Consider the following 22970-nt stretch of genomic DNA (forward strand, 5'->3'; position numbering starts at 1 on the left):
AGGGAGTATAATTTTTTTTCTTATATTTTGATACTTAGGGAGTGCCAATCAGGATGAAATTGGGGGTGAAAGCCCCTTTCGGCCCATTGATCTGATTGTTATACTAATACTTGGTTTAGTTTGTGATGCTTTAGTTATAGTAGCAGCAGGCTCACAAATAAAAGAAAAACATTACACTATTACATATTGCTCATGTGGGTCATTGGATCATGAGATGTTTGTGGGCGCTTACATAATTTGCCATGCACATTTATCTATGGTTTTGCCACTACATTGACGTGATAAAAAAATTACAATGATAGAGAGGAACTGCTCTGTTCTATGATACATCATGTTCTAGTTAATTAATGTACATTCACAAGAGAAAGCCATAGCATCACAAACTAAACCCATGTACTATAGTGCAGGTTCACAAGAGAAATGCTACTACTATCTATTGACATTTTGCAGCAAGTTGCCGACGCGTTGTGGCGCTGGCACAGTTCTTCACTTTCCACGACTCCATTTCCGGGACTTACTTGCGGTCGCCATGGTCCGCAGGATGTCCAGCGGTCTCCAGTCGGTGTCGGACGTGAAGGTCGGTCGCTGCTTCCGCTCCAGGTTGCAGCACTTCAGCGCCAGCCGAAGGAGCCGCTCTGCCTGCACCTCTGGCCAGCTGCCGGCAGATGCGTCCAGCAGGCCGTGCACCGCATCCCTCCTGAGCGCCTCCCGTACCTGCTCGACGATGTTGAGGTCGAGCAGCCCCGTGAGCACCTGCAGGATCACCATGCCGAACGCGTAGACGTCCGACTCTGTGGTGAGCTCGCCAGTCATGAAGAAGATGGGGTCCATGTACCCCATCGTGCCCATCGGGTTCGTCCGCCGGCATATTGTGTCCTCCTTCAAAGGCTTCATCTGCACAATGCGCGCCGTTCCAAAGTCCCCTAGCCGGCTCACATTCCCGGCGTCGAGGAGGATGTTCATCAGCTTCAGGTCCGCGTGGATGATGGCATGGGGGAAGCTGGAGTGGAGGTGCGCTAGCGCGGAACGCTGCTCGGCGAGGATCCTGATACGATCCTTCCATGGAAGCCCCTTGGAGAGCCCGTCCATGAGCGTGCCATTGGGGAGGTGCTCGTAAATGAGGATGCATGATTCCTGGCACACGCCGATCAGCCTCACGATGTGTGGGTGCTCGGTTCTGCTCAGTACCGCAACCTGGAGAGTTCCAAACACGATTCAGGAGATGCCTCTCCAAGTAGCCAGGTATGCAAGTCTGTTATCTACTTCTGTGAGTTCTTTTATATATATGCAAAGGAGGAAACAGTTCTCATAAAAGAAGTGAAGAAACAGGGATCCTACTACAGTTCAGATAGAACTACTTGCTTTTTTTTTAGGGTGGACTACTTGCTTATTGCTCTGTATTAAGTTTGTTTCTTCTTATAGTTAATCTTATGCTATGTTGTGTGCATACTCAGATAGTTAAATGAATGACCTGATAGAATGTTTATTATATTTACCTCCTGCTGAAACTCTGGGAAACCTTGTTTACCATGGGGTTTACCATGGGGTCCCAACATCTTGATAGCCACTATGACACCACCTAGTTTTCCTTTGTACACTGGGCCATAGCCTCCTTCTCCTATGAGATTTTTTGAGTGGAAGTTATTGGTCGCTTTCTCAATACGCGACATGGGGAACTCGGAAATATGATCTGGAATATGCAGCTTCGGGTATCTATTTTTCGATAAGGTTCTCTCCCTCAGCAAAACGTTCCCTTTTCTGGGTGACAAGATGCTTTGTTCATGATTATAGCCCTCATCTTGCAGATCTTTTAATTTCCTTTGGAGCTTCTCCATTTCGTCCTGTACAAAACAAAAAGCTACATACTGAAGAAGTAATCAAGAAGAGATTTAATGGTGTACCAATGTTGTGTGATATACACCTTGTGTCTTATGATTTTCTATCTCCTATTTTTTCTCTAGCTTATCTTCATCGGTATTAATTTCATTTTGAATGTTTTATTATTTTCTAGCTTACCTTCACCTAGGCATGTTTTTCCGTCCAAGCTCTACTGTTTCCGATCTCAAAAGGAATGGACTGTAACAAAAGTTGCATCATGTGACTTTTACCATCAATTTTGCAGCCTCTTCAGAAATATTTCTGGCACTCTGTATCTCATCAGATTTATCAGCACCCTCTTCGGAAAAAATCTCCACCTCCTCATAAGCATTTGATTCCTCGACGCCTTGTTCAGCTTCCTGCACATCATACATGAATGGAGCAAAACTTAATGTTATTTACGCAAATTGCACATTTCAAAAGTCATAGGTAGCACTTGTTTTTCTTTTTACTAGATACAGTTCATCAACCTGTCTTTGTGGCAGCAGTGGTAAATATAATTCTGGTCAAACATGCTTAAGCACAGAGTGAATTCAAATATAATACCATTTTTTTTAACAGGAAAAGGCGCTCGAGGTGCCATCTTCATTAAGCTCAAATGCATAGTACATCATGGATTACAAAACCCTGGATATTTGCAAGAGAGAGCAAGGGTTGTACAAAACCCTGGATATTGTTTCTGTATGTGTGGTGGGCAACCTTAAAGAGTGAGTAGGTAGAATTTCTGAATGCACATGTTTTAGTAGTTGTCTTGAAAGCAAAACGAAGATGAGTTATTACCTTTGCTGATTGATCAGCACCATCCATCTGAATAACCCGATCCCCATTGATGATATCATCTGCCTGAAATGAGACATACTTGAGAATACACCACGAGTTAGGACCAAAGCTCTGAACCATAGTCATGAACTTGTAAACTGAAACAGTTATTATTTGCATATGTGTAATGCTCTTTTGGATAAAAATGTGTGTAATGCTTTACTGAAAGATTACTTACAAAATCACTTGGTGGTGTTGTGTATCCATCAGATTCGTCGCTCAGCTGAGTCAGCTCATGTATAGATGCCAACAAATCAGAGCTCCCTCTATATCCAATGCTTCCCGTATGTTTCAGATAATCATTACTGCACTTAGGAATGATCTCATCCATCAAGTAATTACTGGATTTGATCCAGCTGTCTCCAGTTATGGACTTAACAGAAACTATACCTAGTGGACATGTATTTTCCATTGAGCACCACCCAAACCTGACAACATTTGCGAAGCTCCTCTTGCTTTGCCATTTTCCTGCATAACTTGCTTCAGTGTTATACAGTTATATGCACTAAGGTACTTTTTTTTTTTGAAGTATACGTGGATTGACCAACCTTCTCCATCAGTTCAGGCTTTTGTTTTTACTGGTTGGTGCATGAAACTTAATATGGCATCAGAGCCAAGACTCAAATTCAAGGCCTGGACAACACACTATTAAATAGAAATAGTTGCAGCCTACATCGATCGCACGTCCAAGGCCTGGAGCACCCTAGAAGTGAGGGAGAGTGCCCCCCTCCTCTCCATCAGTTCGTTCTTCGGTCTTTTGGGTATAGTGGCTGGTCTGTGAACTTACTATGGTATCAAGGCCAAGAGGTCTTGTGTTCAAGTCTCAGTTATTGCAGTTTAAATAAAAAATTGCTTGCACTCTTTCTGTCCATGTTAGGCCTTATCGAGCCGCATGTGAGAGGGGGTGATGAAGTTCGGACTTTTGGTTCTACTGGTTTATGCATGAAACTTAATACATTTATTGTGTACATGTTACATCAAGTAACATATATCAAGAGGGAATGCTCTTTTTTGGGGATGAGTTCATTTAAGATCTCACCTTGAACCGATGACAATTCTCTTTATTTTGAGCTTCTTTATCAGGTTTACAAGACCAACGAGAATGTCATCGTGTGTGATGTAATGTGCCTTAACCTGCAAAGATACATGCCCTGTTTATGAAACATGTCTTCTCTGAAATAGGTATCTTATAACTCTTATTATTCATAGCGTAATATTGATTTGATCCGTCTCCACATGATTTGTGTGCTTAGTTATTAGCATCGGATAAAACAGTTATTCTGGTTATGTCTGGGTTCATCCATGATCTCAAAACAAATAGTCCCTCCGTCACAGAATAAGTGTCTCAATTTTAGTACAACTTCAGTACAAAGTTGTACTAAAGTTGAGACACTTATTTTAGGAGGAGGGAGTACCAAATGGGTACAAGACTTTTTGGATGAACACAAATTGCTCTGCTGTAACCTGATTTATCTTAATCTGAACTTAAAATCATAGGATAGAGATCATTACCTCTCTTGTATCACACAGGCTTTTATATTGTAACAACATCCTAACCGTTGCTTCTGTTTGTTTGTCTCTATGCATCTGCTTCTCCTTTTCATCTGCAAACTTGTATAGCAACTCACCACCCACTGCAGTTGTTGAGTAGAAACAGAAAATTATTTATACAGCTCATAAAAATAAATTTATACTTTATGCCGTTAATATTTGTGTTAATAAAATATAGCTATTTTGTTGCAACAAGTCATGTGTGTAATAAAATAAAAACTCGGCTGGTGGGGGGAAAACTGCCCGCATGGTTTTGCACTAAGAAGAATCTCTTCCTGGCCTGATCGAGAAAAGGCCCCGAAGGCCGGCTGCTCAGACGCGCTACAGGGTGCCCAGGACATGTGGGCCACATGTATAACACTGTTAGGCAACCGCAGTGGTTCGAACCCAGGACCTGGAGCGCTACTAAGGTCACTGCAACCACTAGGCTGCAGGCCTGTTCGCTCATGTGTGTAATCTTCTACAACATTTTTACTACCGACAGCAGTTGCTGTGTTTGCATTTGTCCAGAATAAGATGAGAGCAGGAAAAGGCTGTTTATCATACTGGGGAAGTTGATTAGGCATTTCCTTTCCTGGCCTGGTAGAAAAATTAAACGTGTATGGTATCTTTTTTCTGAGAGAAAAAGTGTATTGGTATCTAAGATGGCTACATTTACTAAATAATGATAAAAAATTGCGTTCCTATTATCTATCTCTTTGAAATGCTTCTTTATAGGATTGGATAGTGTATTACTTTCTATTCACACACAAGTTGAAAGACAGTACACTGAACTGCACATGTTTTTTTTTCTGATGAAACATCCTTTAAATTTCCTTCTAAAAAATTGCACATGGGTGACTATTAGAGCTGTACAAAGGATGGAAATATTTGACTGAAGAAATCTTACTGAAAGGCATCCACTTGGATGGCCAGTGAACATTGACAAGAACTAGTGTGGCCCTTGGGAAATTTGCAGCTGCCCATAATATGTTAGCCTTCTCTCTTTTGAAGTTCTTCCCCACCGCGATATGAACCTCTTCTTGATCCATCTTTCTTGCTCCTTATATATACCGTTAAAAATCAAGAATTAACATCAGATCTTGATTCTGCTTTTGCTATCTTGTTCAGCAGAACCTGAACCATAGAAGTCTCACCTCAAACACGAAAAGGTGAAGATATCTGGAAGTGGTCCAAAAGACTAACGAAAGTACCTAATTGTGCTGCATCACTTTTCATCAACCCAGAGGCATCTTTTCCCTTTTGTGCCTTTTGCTCTTCCTAGGAAGTGTCAGCTCATAAAAGGTCTGAAGGAGAGGCAATGGTGGTGGTTTTAAATACTGGCCTTGGATTTGGTCTTCCTCTGACTGTATCCAGCAGCAGTGAGCACACTATCAGGTCAGTCTCTTGCTTTGGGTCCCAAGTGTAGTCCAATGAGAAAAATGTTGTTTCAGCTTAGGAAACATTGGTTTACCCATTGAGAAGCTGTTCCAATTTAGAAATGACCATGCTGATAATAATTTATTTATTTGTTGGCAGGAAAACTTGTCTGATTCGGGTGAACTTTCTGTGAAATTTCCACTGCTTCCAAGGAACTGTTGTACATGCCTGCCCCTGGTTGACTGACTTCTGATGCGTAGCAACAAAGTCATCTAATTTGATGGTGATCATCCCATCTCCCTGGCCGGCAATGCCCATCAAAGGGTTGCTTTCAAGATGCGTAAATGTTGTCCAGCACATATAGTTTTGATATGATTAGATGTATGCGATAATGTTCGTTCTCTGCAGGTGGCTTTCACACAATTCTTGCTCCCAGGCTGTCAATATAGTAATGCACATCAAGGGCATCTCCTGGTTACTAAAGCATCTGATGATTAGCATATACTAGCATTATACTTTGAACTACAATACGTGAAGAGGGGTGCAGCTTTGGATGATTGGAATCTCCGTCGGACTCATTTGGACGGAAGTGCTTGTTGAGAAACTGCAGGCTTTCAGGAATACGGTATCCCAGTGTGAGGACATAGCGACCGGAAGGTAGGTTAGGAAGTATGCAGTCCTGACATAGTGATATGTCAGGGATGAATTGGACTCTTGCTAAAAATCAAGGTCCAGATCGGATAGATCGCGACTGCAAGGCAAATGAAGTTTCATGCTGGTTACTGGCTTCTGAAGGTACCAATAGATAATAGACTGTGCTGGCAATTTGGTCAGTCATCTGAGACAAGGACATCATACCTTTTGAATCTGTAGATCAACCACATTGATAAGAAAATTCAACAAACTTGGTATTGTTCAACACGAAGGATCTGTGTCATTGACAAGAGGATAAAATAAGCTGATCATAGGTCATTGAAGTTTGATTGCTTAAGCATTTTGGACTTTTGGAATAGACAGATCAATGCTGCAAATATTAGATTTTCAAACTGCATGTAACATGTAAAATGACACTGTAGCATATATGGTTGTAAATAATTGATAGTTCCATGCTGATATGCACTTTTCATTCATGGAACATCGACATTCAGAGGCCAGTCATTACCACACCAATATTGATTGTTCATTCAAGCAGTGTGCACATGCGATGGTGGTATCATCACCAAAACAGTTTTCTCTTTATAAATCCATGTACAAAGTACAGCATGCCACTGATGGAGCTCCAAACTATTATATTTTACATACACGTTTTTCTCAAGAAACAAAATGAAAAGTAATGTGTACTCCCTCCGTTCCGAAATAGATGACTCAACTTTGTAATAACTTTAAAGTTAGTAAGTTAGTACAAAGTTGAGTCATCTATTTTGGAACGGAGGGAGTATATCTTAGATCATTCTTTCTGAATACACACAGAAGCGTTTGGTTTTTGCGGTTTGTGCCTACTAATCTGTGTAAGGAGTCAATCGCACACCAATTTTTCATCTCAAAGTTCCATGGTGATAAAGCTAACATATTAATTTGCATTTGTCTGCAGCCATTCTTGGATCGTAGAACGGAGGGCATGGTTCGGCAAAAGATCACGGTGGAGTAGCTCAAGATTTGTCATGGGTGATGTATGGTGGCCATTGTCAATCCACTCCCTTATAGCTTCGGCTTCATAGGTAAAACCATCTGCAGCAATTAGAGGCTCCCTCATGATATCCTGCACCGTAGAAATGCAAGGGTGAAATAACCTGAAATAACAAACGTTGCCTATGCAAGAAATTACTGACTTTGTCCAAAATTGCTAAGAATGATAAATTGGAAACAAAAATTCAGGGGAAAATTTAAGGTTAATCAAGCATGCTTCCACACTTTAATATGTCAAAATGAACAATAGAAGAAAAAAATATTCACCAAGTTAAATCTATGATAGTATTGGACAGATGAAGTAGGGTGGCACACCTCCAAGGTCTTCGGATACTGATTTAAATGATAAGGAACACGACATGATGGAACTAGACTTCAACATTGGTTCAAGTACAGTCCAAACCTCCGTTTGCAGGTCAGGACGGTTTTTTCTTCTGATTTCACAACATTTCAGACCTACCCAAGCCGATTGCTCAGCCTGCATAGCTGGCCAGCCCCCAGCAGATGAATCCAAAATTGCTTCCAGGCAACCCTTTTCCACTGCCCGTTGCACATCTTTCAACAGCCCGAATCCTGGTCTTCCAGTCAAGAGGCGCAGAAGCACGATTCCGAAAGTGTCGTGGAATTGTCACGGTAGAGGTCCTCGAGCTAGGACTTAGTCGTGGAGCCATCGCAGCTAGGAAGCTTGAAGGGGTTAATGAGGGACAAGGAACACGAGGGTTTATACTGGTTCGGCCCCTTACGGTGAAGGTAAAAGCCTACGTCCAGTTTGAGGTGGTATTGATTAGGGTTACGATCACCAGGGAGCTAAACTGTTATGCCCGGCTCTCGATGAGATTGTTCTCTGCCTTAAACCGCTGCCGGGTCGTCCCTTTATATAGGGAGGCTGACGCCCTGCAGCTCTCAGAGTCCCGGCCGGCTCATAAGAGTGTCCGGCTCGGACTCTCAACTATTCTTGCCTTACACTACAAGTTCTACCATAACAATGATTGCACTACGAGCCTTAAGCCATATCCGGGTCTTAAGCCCATCTTTGGCCCACTGTCTTCAAGCTTGGCGCCAGGCTTCTGGCAATGACCATATGAGTAACCCGGCCCCTCCTGGCGGGTGACTCTAAGGTCTATATCCTCAACCTTAGGCCCCAGATTGATTTGAGCCGGCTCATGTCAATCTTCCATTCCTTCGACAGAAAAGCCTCCGGCTTACAATTGTGTGAAGGCCATAACCCGGCATGACATCATCCTCTGGACTCCGGGTAATCCACCGTGACGTCATCTTCCATTAAGCCCGTTTTTTACTCCACCAGATTCGCAACGGATCTTTTTCTTTACTGTCATCCCGAAAATCGAGGCGTTTCGTGGGGAGATAACCACGCCGTGGTCTCCTTGATTCTCGCGCCCACTTATGAGCTCGCCTTATAAATAGGCCGGCCCGACGGGCTTTCAGCCACTTCTCTCTCCTTCATCTTCTTCCTCGCGCCACTGCTCCCCTGCCCGAGCTCTGCTACTGCCACCGCCGTCGCGCCCCCGGACTTCGTCAGCCTTGGCCGCTGCATCACCCTGACTCGGTCCAGACAAACAGCGGCAACCTCCGCTCCTCTTCAGCTCCGGTGAGTCCTCGCCACTCCATAGGGCAGATCCGCACTAGGGCTTCATAGTTCTTCCTCTGTTCTTCGTAGTTCATCGCGGCCCTCGGTAGATTTGAATTTTACTGCCCCTTTTTGATCTTAGCTCTGTATAGACTTAATGCGGTAGACGTTGAAGACCCATTTCACATGCAAATAGCCCTCTTTTTACTGCATAAGAGCCTTGTTCAAGCTCCAGAACCTCCTCGCGTCTGTTTCTAGGTCTAGAAACTTTTCTCTTGCCCGACCATTTTGATCCAAAATATTTACTGCGATGTGTGAAACCTGTTTTACCACACTTAGTAAAAAACTGCAATCATTGAGTCTCGACGGTTTACATTTCCGGTTTAAAGAAACCACGCGCCGTAGAACCTTCCGGCTTAAAGAAAACCATGCGCCATAAATTTTCCGGTTTAACTGTGATAAGGCCTGTAGACAATCAAATTACTCTCAATCCCTCGGCGGCTTAAATAGCCCGATGCACTTAAGTATATACCATTAGTCCCCTTCATAAGCCGCCACCTTGACATTGAACTGTAGATTTCTTCCGGCTCATAATTAACCCGGACGTTTTTCCTTTTATCATAGACTGCCGACTTTCACCATGCCTCCCAAAGCTCCCAAAGCCTCCATTACTTGCAACTGGATGAGGTCCAATGTCACCAATGAGACCCTAGCGGATTTTGTTAAGTCTGGATATCTGCCCAAGAAGGACATCATGTCCTACCGTGCCCCTGACCCATCAGAAGAGAGACCACAGCCAAAGGACGGGGAGGTAGTGATTTTTGCGGATCATATGAGCCGGGGCTTCGCACCGCCCGGTTCAAAGTTTTTCAGAGACGTTCTGAATTTCTTCGATCTGCGGCCGCAGGACATAGGACCCAACTCAGTGTCCAATATCTGCAACTTCCAAGTGTTCTGCGAGGTTTACCTTGGAGAAGAACCTAGTCTGCTGCTCTTCAGAGAGCTTTTTTACTTGAACCGTCAGAATGAGTGCGCCAATGGGCCAAGTCTAGAGCTAGGTGGCATCTCCATTCATCGGCGAAGGGACTGCCTTTTCCCTTACGCAGAGCCGCCCAGCCACCCCTAGGACTGGAATCTGACGTGGTTTTACTGCCAAGACACGTCGCCGGCTGATGAAAGTCCGTTGCCCGGCTTTCGCCCCTCACGTCTGGAGCCGACTCACCCACTGTCAGACAAGCTGACCCAAGCGGAGCGCCAACCTCTGCTCCCCACTATCAACAAGATCAAGGCTCTCCTGGGCAATGGTCTGAATGGAATCGATCTGGTCCGGGTCTGGATCTCGTGGCGGGTGATCCCATTGAGCCGCCGCCCCGGCTTAATGTGTGAGTATACGGGCCGAAAGGACGACCCTAAGAGACACAGCCGCAATGATCTTCCTGAAGACGTTGCAGAGGAGATGACCAAGGCTCTCTTGAACAAGAGCCTGGCAGACTGCGGAAGGACCGGGTTAGCCCCCTTCTGCAAGACCAACCCAGCCCCAGCGGTAAGCTGCTGATCTGAACATCTTATCTGTACATGACTTTCATCTGAATCATTGTAAGAAAACCTCATTGTATTCTTTCAGGCCGATGACAAGTTCTGGCGGGTCAAATATGACCACGAAGCGGCCAAGAAGGCCAGAAAGGCGAAGAAAGCCGCCAAGAAAGCCGCTCCCCGCAAGAAGGGGAGTAGGCCAACTGCTTCAGAGCTGATGCAATTAAGCGACAACTCCGAGTCAGAGGTAACCCCTGAACCTGTAAGCTCTTTGTTGCGTTTATTGTTTATTTCTTGTCCACCTTACCAACACTTGTTTATCAACAGGATGACACCGGAGCCAGTAACCCGGTGGTTGAAGAGGTAATGTCACTTTCCTCCGACTCGGAGCCCTTGCCAAGACTGAAAGTCCGAAGGGTAACCCGGAAAGTAAGCTTTTCACATCCTTTAGCTTATCAAGATCCTCAATTTATTTTGAAGCGACAGGTTCATGAGAGCCGGCGTCACACCCGGACCAACAAGGACACCGACCTCTCCTCCGGGCTACCTGACGCATCGAGGAAGCGCCGAACTGAGGTTATTTCCCACTTGTACCCTTTTCATCCGTTGGCGGGTGTTATCCGTCAGCCACTCAATTCTTCTGACTCAAATTATCAGGAGACCTCCCCCTCTTCGGGCGACTCTATGCAGTCGAGTCTTCCGGCTTTCAAGATCGCGCCCGGGTAATGACAACCATCTCATGTTATACTTGTCTTTACTTACCCTTTTTGTGCTTAACGTTTCTGTCCTTTCAGTGCCCAGGCCAAACTCACCAAGAGGGCGAAGAAAGCCAAGCCAATCGAAGAGCCGGAGTTGCCTGAGCCGGAGGCAGCAGATCAAGAACCGCCAGCTGCCTCCGCTCCCGAAGCCGCCGCTCCAACTAACAAGGCAGCTACCGAAGCGTCTGCTAACCCGGAGGCCTCCGGCTCGGCTCAACCAGCAAATGATCCGGACGTGGTAATCACCCGGACGGAATTTGTTGAGCCGGGGAGACCTACCGCACTGGCTAAGTGCTCCGCTAAGGGGGAGTTGCTGCAGCCCCACCGGGTGAACCTGGACCTCTCCGACCACACCAACCTGAGCATTGAAGAGCTCGTCTCTGGCTACATCAGCCAAGTGCACAAGAGCCGGGACGCAGAGGTTGCCATGGTGAACCAGATCCAGCAGAAATCTGAGGTATCATTCTGCTGTCCTCGTACTTACTGCATAGTTACCTTTACCATGCTAGCCCCCAAGTCGACAACTTATGATTGAATATGTTGTAGACTTAGGTTCCGGCTTACCCAATTGAACCGGCCATTTGTAGATAGAAGCGTTCAATATGCATTAGCCCCCAAGTGCCAAGTGTCTTTGCTTGGAAAACGCTTGGGACTTGAAATTTATATAGTAACTGTTCATGTCATAACCCAGAAATGTATGCAGGCTGCTGGCAAGAAGCTAGAGGCTGACATGGCTGATCTCAAGAATCGGCTGAAGATGCAAGAGATGGAGACCCGGAAGGCAAATGCCAAATTTGTGTCTAGCATCGCCGCTCAAGAGAAGCTGAAGACGGAGTTTGACGCTGAGCGAAAGGCGTGGGCCGAAGAGAAGGCCGCATTGGTGAACCGGGCTGAACAGGCGGAGAAGACTCTCTCCGAGAAGACCGCCGAGCTCTCCGGCCTAAAGCGCCAGGTGTCCCAGATGGTGGCCGCAATCTTCGGTAAGTCGCCTCATCGGCTTTCATCAAGTTTAGAATTTTTATATCTCATAATTCATCCTTGTCGGCGGCTTATCTGATTCTGGTAAACAGGCCCCAGAAGTGCCAACCTCAACCAGAGCATGGTAACCAAGCTGAAGGCCGTGTATACCCTGGTGGAGCAGCTCTACACCGGGTCACAGCGTGCCTTAGCTGTGGTGGCCCTATCCAACGAGGTGCCGACTCATCTGGCAGAAGTCCTTCGCCGGCTCGCTGTACTGCCTCAACGGATCCAAGAGCTGCGACGGGCCTCTGCAAGAGCCGGAGCGATCGCCGCGCTGAGCCGGGCCAAGGCGTTCCTGCCGGAGTTAGACCCGGCGGGCATCGCCCTTGGCTATCCAAGCCTGAAGGAAGACGGCTCCGCTTTCGATCAGAAGGACTTCGCAGCTTGCGTGAAGGCCGTACGCCCGGTGGCCACTCTGATTGGCAATGATACAGATCTGACTAAGTACCAGCCGGGCTACGATACAGAAAATCAGAGGATCCCTACTCCGCGCTATGAAGCCCTCAACTTGATCCCGCCGGCTCGTCAGCACACCTTCGCCCCGGAGATTGACCCGGCTGGGTTAATTGACGAGGAAGCCCAATTCGAAGCTCTCAGCGGCATCGACTGGAAGTCATCAACTTTCCAGGTCTTGGGATCAGCCGGAGGAGAAGATAGGAACGAGCCAGAGACTTCAACTCAACAAGCGTCGTAACTCGGCTGGCGGCTTAGCAAACAATGCCTCATCCTTTTGGACTCAATGAGTCTTGTAATAGAGTAGAACCAGTACTTTATCTTTGTCATGCCATCGTGCACGCCTTGAATGCTGAAGTCTGCTGAAATTGTCTCCTTTATGTTTCTCCGGGTCACAATTAATCATTTGTTTTCCTTACTCTCAAAATAGTTGCTTGTAACTATCCTGCAGAGAAAGACAAATCACAAGCCTCGAGGTGGCTTACCGCCCTGAGAAGCATAGGTTTTTTAGATGACCCGGAATATGAATCAAAAAAGGACTGGTCTTCAATAATATCCTAAATACAGCCGTAATAACATACTTAGCGGCCTGCAAGCATACTTCCGGCTTAGATAACCCGGGTAGGAAGGTTGACACCGCAATTCCGGTTTACCTGTCTTTAAAACACCCAGTGTGTTCAGCTAATACTGTAAACCAAAGTTAAGCCGGCAAAATGAGACCCGGCCGTACACACTTGGAAATAAACAGACGGAACTTGCTATAAAACAGAGGAACTTAGGGGCTTCCGGTTCGAATACGACCAGAGACCCGGCCCAAAGGGGTTATGCTAGGATTCGAATGCGATCATATAGCCCCCAGTGGGTGTGGCGATGCCAATCAAGAGGGTACCGACAGCTATGTTCTCTTCGGTTCGAATACGACCCATGTTTGAACAGGAAGCCCCCAAGTGATTTTAAGAATTGTTTAACGACGCTGATTCGAATACGATCCACGTCGGTTCTCAGAGGGGTTAAACTATGATTCAAATATGACCAAAGGAAACCTCCCAATGAGCTCGGCACTTTGCCAATCAAATGGGTATCGACAGTTATGTTCTCTTTGGTTCGAATACGACCCATGTTTGAACAGGAAGCCCCAAAGTGACCTTATTGCTTATAGCTAGATTCGAACACGATCATAAGCTGGATCCTCCTTTAAGTTATCATGTAATCTTGTAATGAAAAACAACACGTACATCTTTGGAGGAGGAAAAAGGACAGAAGTCCTGCCTTATTGCTTATCATAATATATACATGACTGAGAGAAATATGTACATTACGAGAGCCGGTGGCTCAAGTGTAGTAAGGCCGAAGCTGAGCTATGTTCCACGGCCGACGGGTCTCTTCCTCTGACTTACGTGAATCTTTGCGCTCCCGTATGTCAATGAGGTAATATGACCCGTTGTGCAAGTTCTTGCTGACCACAAAGGGCCCTTCCCAAGGCGGGGACAGCTTGTGTGTATCTGTTTGATCCTGGATGAGCCGGAGCACGAGATCGCCTTCCTGGAAGACCCGGGATTTAACCCGGCGGCTATGATAACGGCGCAGGTCTTGTTGGTAAATTGCCGAACGGGCTGCTGCCACATCACGCTGTTCGTCCAACAAGTCAAGAGCATCTTGGTGCGCCTGTTCATTATCCGTCTCAACATAAGCCGCCACTCGAGGTGAGTCATGACGGATGTCACTGGGGAGGACTGCTTCTGTCCCATAAACCATGAAGAAAGGCGTAAAACCTGTAGACCTGTTAGGAGTAGTGTTGATGCTCCATAACACGGAGGGCAACTCCTCCACCCAACAACCCGGCGTCCGTTGCAAAGGGACCAAAAGCCGGGGCTTGATACCCTTCAGAATCTCCTGATTAGCTCTCTCAGCTTGACCATTGGATTGAGGATGAGCCACTGAGGAAACATCAAATCGGATATGCTCTCGTTGACAAAACTCGTCCATGGCGCCTTTAGAGAGATTGGTGCCATTGTCAGTGATAATGCTGTGCGGAAAACCAAAGCGAAAGATCACCTTTTTCATAAACTGAACCGCCGTGGCTGCATCGCACTTGCTAACTGGCTCCGCTTCAACCCAGTTGGTAAACTTGTCAACTGCCACCAAAAGGTGGGTCTTCTTATCCTTGGACCTTTTGAAAGGCCCAACCATATCAAGCCCCCAGACCGCAAAGGGCCAAGTAATTGGGATCATCCTCAGTTCTTGAGCCGGTACATGAGCTCGTCGCGAGAACCTTTGGCAACCATCACACTTACTGACCAAGTCCTCTGCATCAGCATGAGCCGTCAACCAATAAAAACCATGACGAAAAGCCTTGGCCACAAGAGACTTTGAGCCGGCGTGATGGCCGCAATCCCCTTCATGGATCTCACGCAAGATCTCTTGACCTTCCTCAGGGGAAACACAACGCTGAAACGCTCCTGTAACACTGCGGTGGTGCAACTCACCATTGATAACGATCATTGACTTAGCCCGCCGGGTTATTTGCCTGGCCAAAGTTTCATCCTCAGGTAACTCGCCCTGGGTCATGTAAGCCAGATAGGGCATTGTCCAGTCTGGTATGATATGGAGAGCCGCCACCAGTCGTGCCTCCGGGTCGGGGACAGCCAAGTTTTCCTCTGTAGGCAGCTTAACAGAAGGATTATACAGGACATCCAAGAAAGTATTAGGCGGCACCGGCTTTCGCTGAGAGCCTAGCCGGCTTAAAGCATCAGCCGCCTCGTTCTTCCTGCGATCAATGTGCTCTACTTGGTAGCCCTGAAAGTGCCCAGCAATGGCATCAACTTCGCGGCGATAAGCCGCCATGAGAGGGTCCTTAGAGTCCCACTTGCCTGATACTTGTTGAGCCACCAAGTCTGAGTCACCGAAACACCTGACCCGGCTCAAGCTCATCTCCTTAGCCATCCGAAGACCGTGGAGCAAGGCCTCGTACTCAGCCGCATTGTTAGTGCAAGGAAACATCAATTGTAGCACATAATGGAACTTGTCACCTTGAGGGGAAGCCAATACAACTCCAGCCCCCGAGCCCTCCAACTGTCTGGACCCATCGAAGTGAATAGTCCAATATGTGTTATCCGGCTTTTGCCCGGGCACTTGTGACTCTGTCCAATCATTGATGAAATCTACCAAGGCCTGAGATTTAACAGCAGTGCGTGGCACATATTTGAGACCATGAGGTCCGAGCTCGATAGCCCACTTAGCCACTCTCCCTGTGGCCTCTCTATTTTGAATGATATCACCAAGAGGGGCAGAACTGACCACGGTTATGGGATGGCCCTGGAAATAATGCTTAAGCTTCCAGCTTGCCATGAACACACCATAAACAAGCTTCTGCCAATGTGGATACTGATGTTTGGACTCGATAAGCACTTCGCTGACATAATAAACCGGCCGCTGAACCGGATGCTCCTTACCCTCTTCCTTGCGTTCCACCACCACAACCACACTGACGGCTCGTGTGTTCGCCGCCACGTACAGTAATAAGGGCTCCTTATCAACCGGAGCAGCAAGGACTGGGGCTCTGCCAGCTGCTTCTTCAAATCCTCAAAAGCGGTATTAGCTGCATCATTCCAGACAAAGTTATCAGTTTTCTTCATCAACTGATATAATGGCATGGCCTTCTCACCCAAACGGCTTATAAACCGGCTTAAAGCAGCGATGCGACCCGCCAAGCGCTGAACATCATTTATACACGCCGGCTTAGCTAGGGAGGTGATGGCTTTGATCTTCTCCGGGTTAGCTTCAATGCCTCTGTCAGAAACCAAGAAACCCAAAAGTTTGCCTGCAGGAACACCAAAAACACATTTGGCCGAGTTAAGCATCATCTTGTAGACCCGGAGATTATCAAAGGTTTCCCTTAAATCATCTATCAGGGTTTCCTCTTTTATGGACTTGACCACAATATCGTCCACATAAGCGTGAACATTGCGCCCAATCTGTTTATGAAGGCAGTTCTGTACACAACGCTGGTAAGTCGCCTGTGCACACTTGAGCCCAAAGGGCATAGACACATAGCAGAAGGCTCCAAAGGGAGTGATGAACGCCGTCTTCTCCTGGTCCTTAACTGCCATTTTAATCTGATGATATCCAGAATAAGCATCCAAGAAACTTAAGCGCGCACAACCTGCCGTAGCATCAATAATTTGATCAATACGGGGGAGGGCAAAAGGATCAGCCGGACATGCCTTGTTTAAGTTCGTATAATCCACACGCATCCGCCAAGTGCCGTTCTTCTTGAGCACGAGCACCGGGTTAGCCAACCACTTCGGGTGAAAGACTTCAACAATAAACCCGGCCGCCAAGAGCCGGGCCACCTCTTCACCAATAGCTTTCCGCCGCTCCTCATTGAACCGCCGAAGGAACTGCCTGACCGGCTTAAATTTCGGATCAACATTGAGAGTGTGCTCAGCGAGTTCTCTAGGTACACCTGGCATGTCCGAAGGTTTCCATGCGAAGATGTCCCTATTCTCACGGATGAACTCGATGAGCGTGCTTTCCTATTTTGGATCCAGGTTGGCACTGATGCTAAACTGCTGAGATGAATCTCCTGGAGTGAAATCAACGAGTTTAGTCTCATCAGCCGACTTAAATTTCATTGCCGGCTCATGCTCCGTAGTCGGCTTTTTCAAAGAGGTCATATCAGTGGGGTCATTGTCCTTGTAAAACTTCAACTCCTCTGTTGCGCAAACAGATTCTGCATAAGCTGCATCGCCTTCCTCACATTCCAAGGCCACCTTCCGGCCGCCGTGAACCGTAATGGTCCCATTATGACCCGACATCTTGAGCTGTAAGTAAACATAACACGGCCGTGCCATGAATTTGGCGTAAGCCGGCCGCCCAAATATAGCATGGTACGGACTTCTTATCTTGACCACCTCAAAGGTCAATTTTTCCACCCTGTAGTTGTTTTCATCTCCGAAGGCCACTTCCAACTCGATCTTGCCGACTGGATAAGCCGACTTACCAGGTACCACACCATGGAAGATAGTGTTTGACTGGCTGAGGTTCTTATCAACCAATCCCATACGGCGAAAAGTCTCATAATAGAGGATGTTGATGCTGCTGCCTCCATCCATGAGCACCTTAGTGAACTTATATCCTCCCACCTGAGGAGCCACCGCTAAGGCCAAGTGACCCGGATTGTCTACCCAGGGAGGGTGATCCTCTCTACTCCACACTATAGGCTGCTCAGACCACCGCAAGTAGCGTGGAACCGCCGGCTTGACAGCATTCACGGCCCTCTTATGAAGCTTCTAGTCTCGCTTACACAGACTGGTGGTGAATACATGGTACTGTCCACCACTAAGCTGCTTGGGATTGGTCTGATAACCCCCCTGCTGCTGTTGGTGACCCTGGCCAGACTGCTGATTAAAGCCCCCTTGACCGTTCGGAGGATTGGAATTTGAGCCGCCGCCCGGGCCATTGTAATTCTTAAAGGCCTTCATGATTGCACAGTCCTTCCATAGATGAGTCGCTGGCTTCTCTCTAGAGCCATGCCTTGGACAAGGCTCATTCAACAGCTGCTCCAGCGTCGGGCCTGACCCGCCGCCTCGGGGAGGGGGCCTCCCCTTACGTCGCTGGTTATTCCCTTGTGAGCTGGCGTTGGCCACAAACTCTAGGCTGCCGTCGGCCTTGCGCTTGCCTCCTCCTTGGTTCCCCGGGTTATGCTGAGGACCCTTGCCATTGCCGTTCTTCTTTCCCTTCCCTGTCCTTTCATCATCTGAAGCGGGGTCCTTGGTACCATCAGAATCGGCGTACTTGACAAGAGCCGCCATCATTGTACCCATATCATTGCAGTCGCGCTTAAGCCGCCCGAGTTTCATCTTTAGGGGCACAAAACGACAATTCTGCTCCAACATTAAGACTGCAGAGCCGGCATCCATCTTATCCAAGGAGTGTATTATCTCCTTAACCCGGCGAACCCAATGTGTCGTAGACTCCCCTTCCTGCTGCTTGCAGTTAGTCAAATCCACAATTGACATAGATTGCCTACAGGTATCCTTGAAGTTTTGGATGAACCGGGCTTTCAGCTCAGCCCAAGACCCAATGGAATTCGGCGGTAGCCCTTTCAACCAAGTGCGGGCAGTCCCATCCAACATCATGGTAAAATACTTAGCCATGGCCGCCTCACTGACCTCCAGCAGCTCCATAGCCATCTCATAACTCTCGATCCAGGCTGCAGGTTGTAAGTCTGTTGTGTAATTAGGCACCTTCCTAGGGCCTTTGAAGTCCTTGGGTAGATGCTCATTGCGGATAGCTGGCACTAAACAAGGGGCACCCCCAGTCCTGGTAGGGATACCCACGTCGACGGACGTCGTCGGATAAGCCGGGGGGTCTGGTAAGCCGTCAATTGAGGCACCTGCTCCGCCTCTTGCCGCGCTCTGTCCTGGTCTGCTGCGTGAAAGGCTCCGTTATGAACCGGGCCATGGCCAGGGGGCGGGTCATGGCGTCGGACGTTACTTGAACCGGTCGCTGAGACCATGTGTCTGCTGTAACTCGGGCTCCGGCCTGGACGAGGGGTCGAGTGGATCCTGTCTCGGCTGTAGGAATACGCCTCTTGCTGCGCCAGTGCTGTCTGAAGGAGTTCCCTGACCCAACGGGTTTCAATAGCCGTCGGAGAGTCGCCGTCAACTGGGAGAGCCGCCAGCCGTGCCGCCGCGGCGACCATGTTCTCCAGCGGGTTATTATAATGACCCGGGGGTATTGGTACGTACTAAGGCGGGGCAGGGGGCACCTGGGGAGGCCCCATCACTTGTGGCTGAATCGGGGTCCCAGACCCGGGCACTATGACCCCCGGCGGGTTACTAGACCCTGCACGTGGCGTGTTGAAGAGGTTTCGCGGATCGTAAACCGGAGGGAGTCGAGATTGGGCCTTTTGATGCCTCCTTCTCAGGACCTCATTGGACGCGTTTTGATCCATCGTTAGCCGGAAGGACTGCGCTTGAATCAACTGGGTTTGGGCGTCAAGAGCCGCCCTTTCAGCAGCCATCCTGATCCCCTCTGCTGCCAGATCCTCCTTGGCTTTCACTAGATCCAATTTTAACTGTGCCACCTCCGCATCATGCTGAGCTTGATCTGTCGGGTCAACCGTAGCGGTTAACAGTGCCGTCATCTTGTCCGTGAGATCCATTAGTACCTGAGCCGGAGAAGGCACCGGGTTTCCCGCTCCAGCAGCGGGGTTCTGAACAGGCTGCGCACCGGCCATAAAGACTCCAACCTGACTTGGCGGCTCAAACGGGTCCGGAATACTGTCACCATCGGAACAACCCATGAGCCTGCCATCTTGGAGTTGATACAACGAGTTTGGCTCATCGGTGGACGACTCGCCGTCAGATCCGGCGGCCGCCTCATCACCAGATCCAGATTGATCAGAGGGCCCTCCATGGATACATCCCACAAAAGCGTGCCGTAAAGCAGGCCGGGCCCGGGCGGGTCGTGCACGCTGAGCCGTCTCGATGAGATCGGCGCAGAGATCCGGCTCAGGGCCCGGCTCACCAATCTTGCCAATGAAAACATGAATTCCGCCGAAGGGGACCCGGTACCCGTACTCAATTGAACCGGCGTCGGGGCCCCAGTTTGCATCGTCGATATAGAGCTTGCCGCGACGACTCTTGGTCATCCGGCCCACAGCGTATCCCTTGAGCCCTTCGAAGCTGCCCTTCAAGAACTCAAATCCACCGTGCGCGGGCCCCACGGTGGGCGCCAACTGTCGTGGAATTGTCACGGCAGATGTCCTTGAGCTAGGACTTAGTCGTGGAGCCATCGCAGCTAGGAAGCTTGAAGGGGTTAATGCGGGACAAGGAACACGAGGGTTTATACTGGTTCGGCCCCTTACGGTGAAGGTAAAAGCCTACGTCCAGTTTGAGGTGGTATTGATTAGGGTTACGATCACCAGGGAGCTAAACTGTTATGCCCGGCTCTCGATGAGATTGTTCTCTGCCTTAAACCGCTGCCGGGTCGTCCCTTTATATAGGGAGGCTGACGCCCTGCAGCTCTCAGAGTCCCGGCCGGCTCATAAGAGTGTCCGGCTCGGACTCTCAACTATTCTTGCCTTACACTACAAGTTCTACCATAACAATGATTGCACTATGGGCCTTAAGCCATATCCGGGTCTTAAGCCCATCTTTGGCCCACCGTCTTCAAGCTTGGCGCCAGGCTTCTGGCAATGACCATATGAGTAACCCGGCCCCTCCTGGCGGGTGACTCTAAGGTCTATATCCTCAACAGAAAGAGTATACATCAGATAGGGGGGTCAGGTCACCAGTCATAACATATTCAGGATCAATGTACACAAAAGACCCCTTTGGGTGGGTATGCTTATATAGAGTGGTTCTGCCCCTGAACTCATCAGTGAACATTCGGCATACGCCAAAACCACTGAGCTTTGCTACATTATTTCCATCAAGAAGAATGTTCGATGCTTTCAGGTCACTGTGGACAATGCTATGGGGTTTATTAGAATGGAGAAAGATGAGCGTGGAGCAAACATCAGAAATGATGTGGGTGCGCAACTGCCAACTGAGAGGTTTAGAATTGTCTTTGCAAGCCAGGCGCTCATCCAAGCTTCCATTGGGCATGTATTCGTAGACAAGAGCTTGAGCGTCCTTGCAAGCTCCTATAAGAGTCACCAGGTTTGGATGTCGCACCCTGCTGAGAATCTCTATCTGCAAAGGAGGCAGCATGAGCAACTCAGCAATTCAGTTGAGATGAAAGAAAGTAGATAATTAACTAAGACCAATAATCAACCTCTTGATTGAACTGCGACTGTGACTCTGTGCTTTCAGGATTCAACTTCTTCACAGCTACATTTGTGTGCCGAAGAAAGCCCTTTTACACACTTCCATAAACACTTTCTCCAACCTTCAGTGAGTGGTCAAAGTTGTTGGTTGCTTCGTTAATCTCCGAGCAGGACAACTCCGTGATGTGCATTGTCCCCTCTGCGGTTCCACTAGACTCTCCTTTCTTTGCATGTAGTGCTTCTACCTGTCTTACAGCCTTGTCACGCTGCAACATCAAATCCTTGATAATACGGTCCGAGTGGGCAGTTGTTTTCTCCATGGCTAATCTTTTCTTGCGTTCATCTTGAAGCTTTGCACAAAGTTCATTAGTTGTTTCTGTGAGTCTTTCAACTTCCTCCAGTGTTGTTTTCAACTTATCCTCTATTTGATTCTTTTGCTTTACTTCTCCGAAGTACATATTCTCAGAGGCTCGTGCCTGTTGGACAAGCTAAATGTGAGAGAGTATTTCATTAAAAAAATTAGCTGGTTACAAATTTATTACTGATGATGGTAAAGTTTGTGACGGTGCTTCATAAGCACAGTTTTGATAGACTTACTGGATCAACTAGGAGTAGATTAGTGGGATATAATCTGTATTCGGTGTGTACCTTAGCCTTGTGGCGAGGAGCTCCCGGTGCCGTCCATGGTGACGGCCGGTGATGGCAGAAAGTAGCGGTGGCGGTGCTTCCCGTCAGCACTGCACTAACCCTAGATCGGTAGGGGATGTAGGTGGGGTGTACGGCGTCGCGACGAACCTCGTGGTGCGAGCCACCGGCCCCCACCTCTTTATATAGTGCAGGTGATAGGGGCTGTAACACCCCGGATGTAACTTTCCATATTTGTAACTCCAACTCTTGCCATTTTCGGTTATGTGCTATGATATTCCCTCCGTGGTCGGGTTTTGTTTGTCGTTTTGCATTTTGTTCATGTTATGCTCTTCATATCATGTCATCATGTGCATTGCATTTTCATACGTGTTCGTCTCATGCATCCGAGCATTTTCCCCGTTGTCCGTTTTGCAATCCGGCGCTCCCATCTCCTCCGGTGCACCCCTCTTGTTTTCTTTCATGAGCTCTTTCATGAGCGGGTGTTGAACGTTCTCGGAATGGACCGAGGCTTGTCAAGTGGCCTTGGTATACCACCGGTAGGCCACCGGTCAAGTTTCGTTCCATTTGGAGGTCGTTTGGTACTCCAACGGTTAACCGGGCATCCGCAATGTTCTTCTGTGTGTTGCAGCAAAACCCTCCTCAAAAACAGCCCAAAACCCACCAAACTCTTTTCCATGCTCTAGGTCGTTCAATCACGATCGTGTGGGCGAAAACCGCACCTCATTTGGACTCTCCTAGCTCCCTCTACCTATAAATAAGTGCCTCTCCCGAAATCCTCTCGCGGATCAAACCCTAACCAACTCCCTCTCCGCGGCCGGACGCGTCCGCTCCGGCCGGACGAAGCTCCCGCCGCCGCCCGCGACCAATCCAGCGCCGCCACGTGGCGCCCGCCGCCGCCCGT

At 48.1% G+C, this 22970-nt stretch overlaps 1 protein-coding gene and 1 pseudogene across 1 annotated transcript; both read right to left on the reverse strand.

Moving 5' to 3' along the window:
- Positions 1–366: 366 nt before the first annotated feature.
- Positions 367–5329, reverse strand: LOC123142677 (U-box domain-containing protein 33). Its single transcript, XM_044561480.1, has 9 exons — positions 5138–5329; positions 4210–4331; positions 3737–3831; positions 3088–3165; positions 2876–3002; positions 2659–2721; positions 2109–2237; positions 1497–1841; positions 367–1194 (listed from the first exon to the last, which is right to left on the reverse strand). The coding sequence occupies exons 1-9, from the start codon at positions 5277–5279 to the stop codon at positions 487–489; spliced, it is 1809 nt and encodes a 602-aa protein (XP_044417415.1). The 5' UTR covers positions 5280–5329; the 3' UTR covers positions 367–486.
- Positions 5330–7051: 1722 nt separating this feature from the next.
- LOC123142678 (U-box domain-containing protein 33-like) overlaps positions 7052–22970 on the reverse strand; it is a 27328-nt pseudogene continuing 11409 nt past the window's right edge.

This window comes from Triticum aestivum, chromosome 6D (genome assembly GCF_018294505.1).
Source record: "Triticum aestivum cultivar Chinese Spring chromosome 6D, IWGSC CS RefSeq v2.1, whole genome shotgun sequence".
In the NCBI taxonomy this organism is placed as follows: domain Eukaryota; kingdom Viridiplantae; phylum Streptophyta; class Magnoliopsida; order Poales; family Poaceae; genus Triticum; species Triticum aestivum.

Coding starts and splice junctions, on each gene's coding strand:
- LOC123142677 (XM_044561480.1), bottom strand. CDS start 5,279: ATGGATCAAGAAGAGGTTCATATCGCGGTGGGGAAGAACTTCAAAAGA. Junction 2,722..2,875: donor CAACACCACCAAGTGATTTT/GTAAGTAATCTT, acceptor GTCTCATTTCAG/GCAGATGATATCATCAATGG. Junction 1,195..1,496: donor TCCCAGAGTTTCAGCAGGAG/GTAAATATAATA, acceptor GGAACTCTCCAG/GTTGCGGTACTGAGCAGAAC.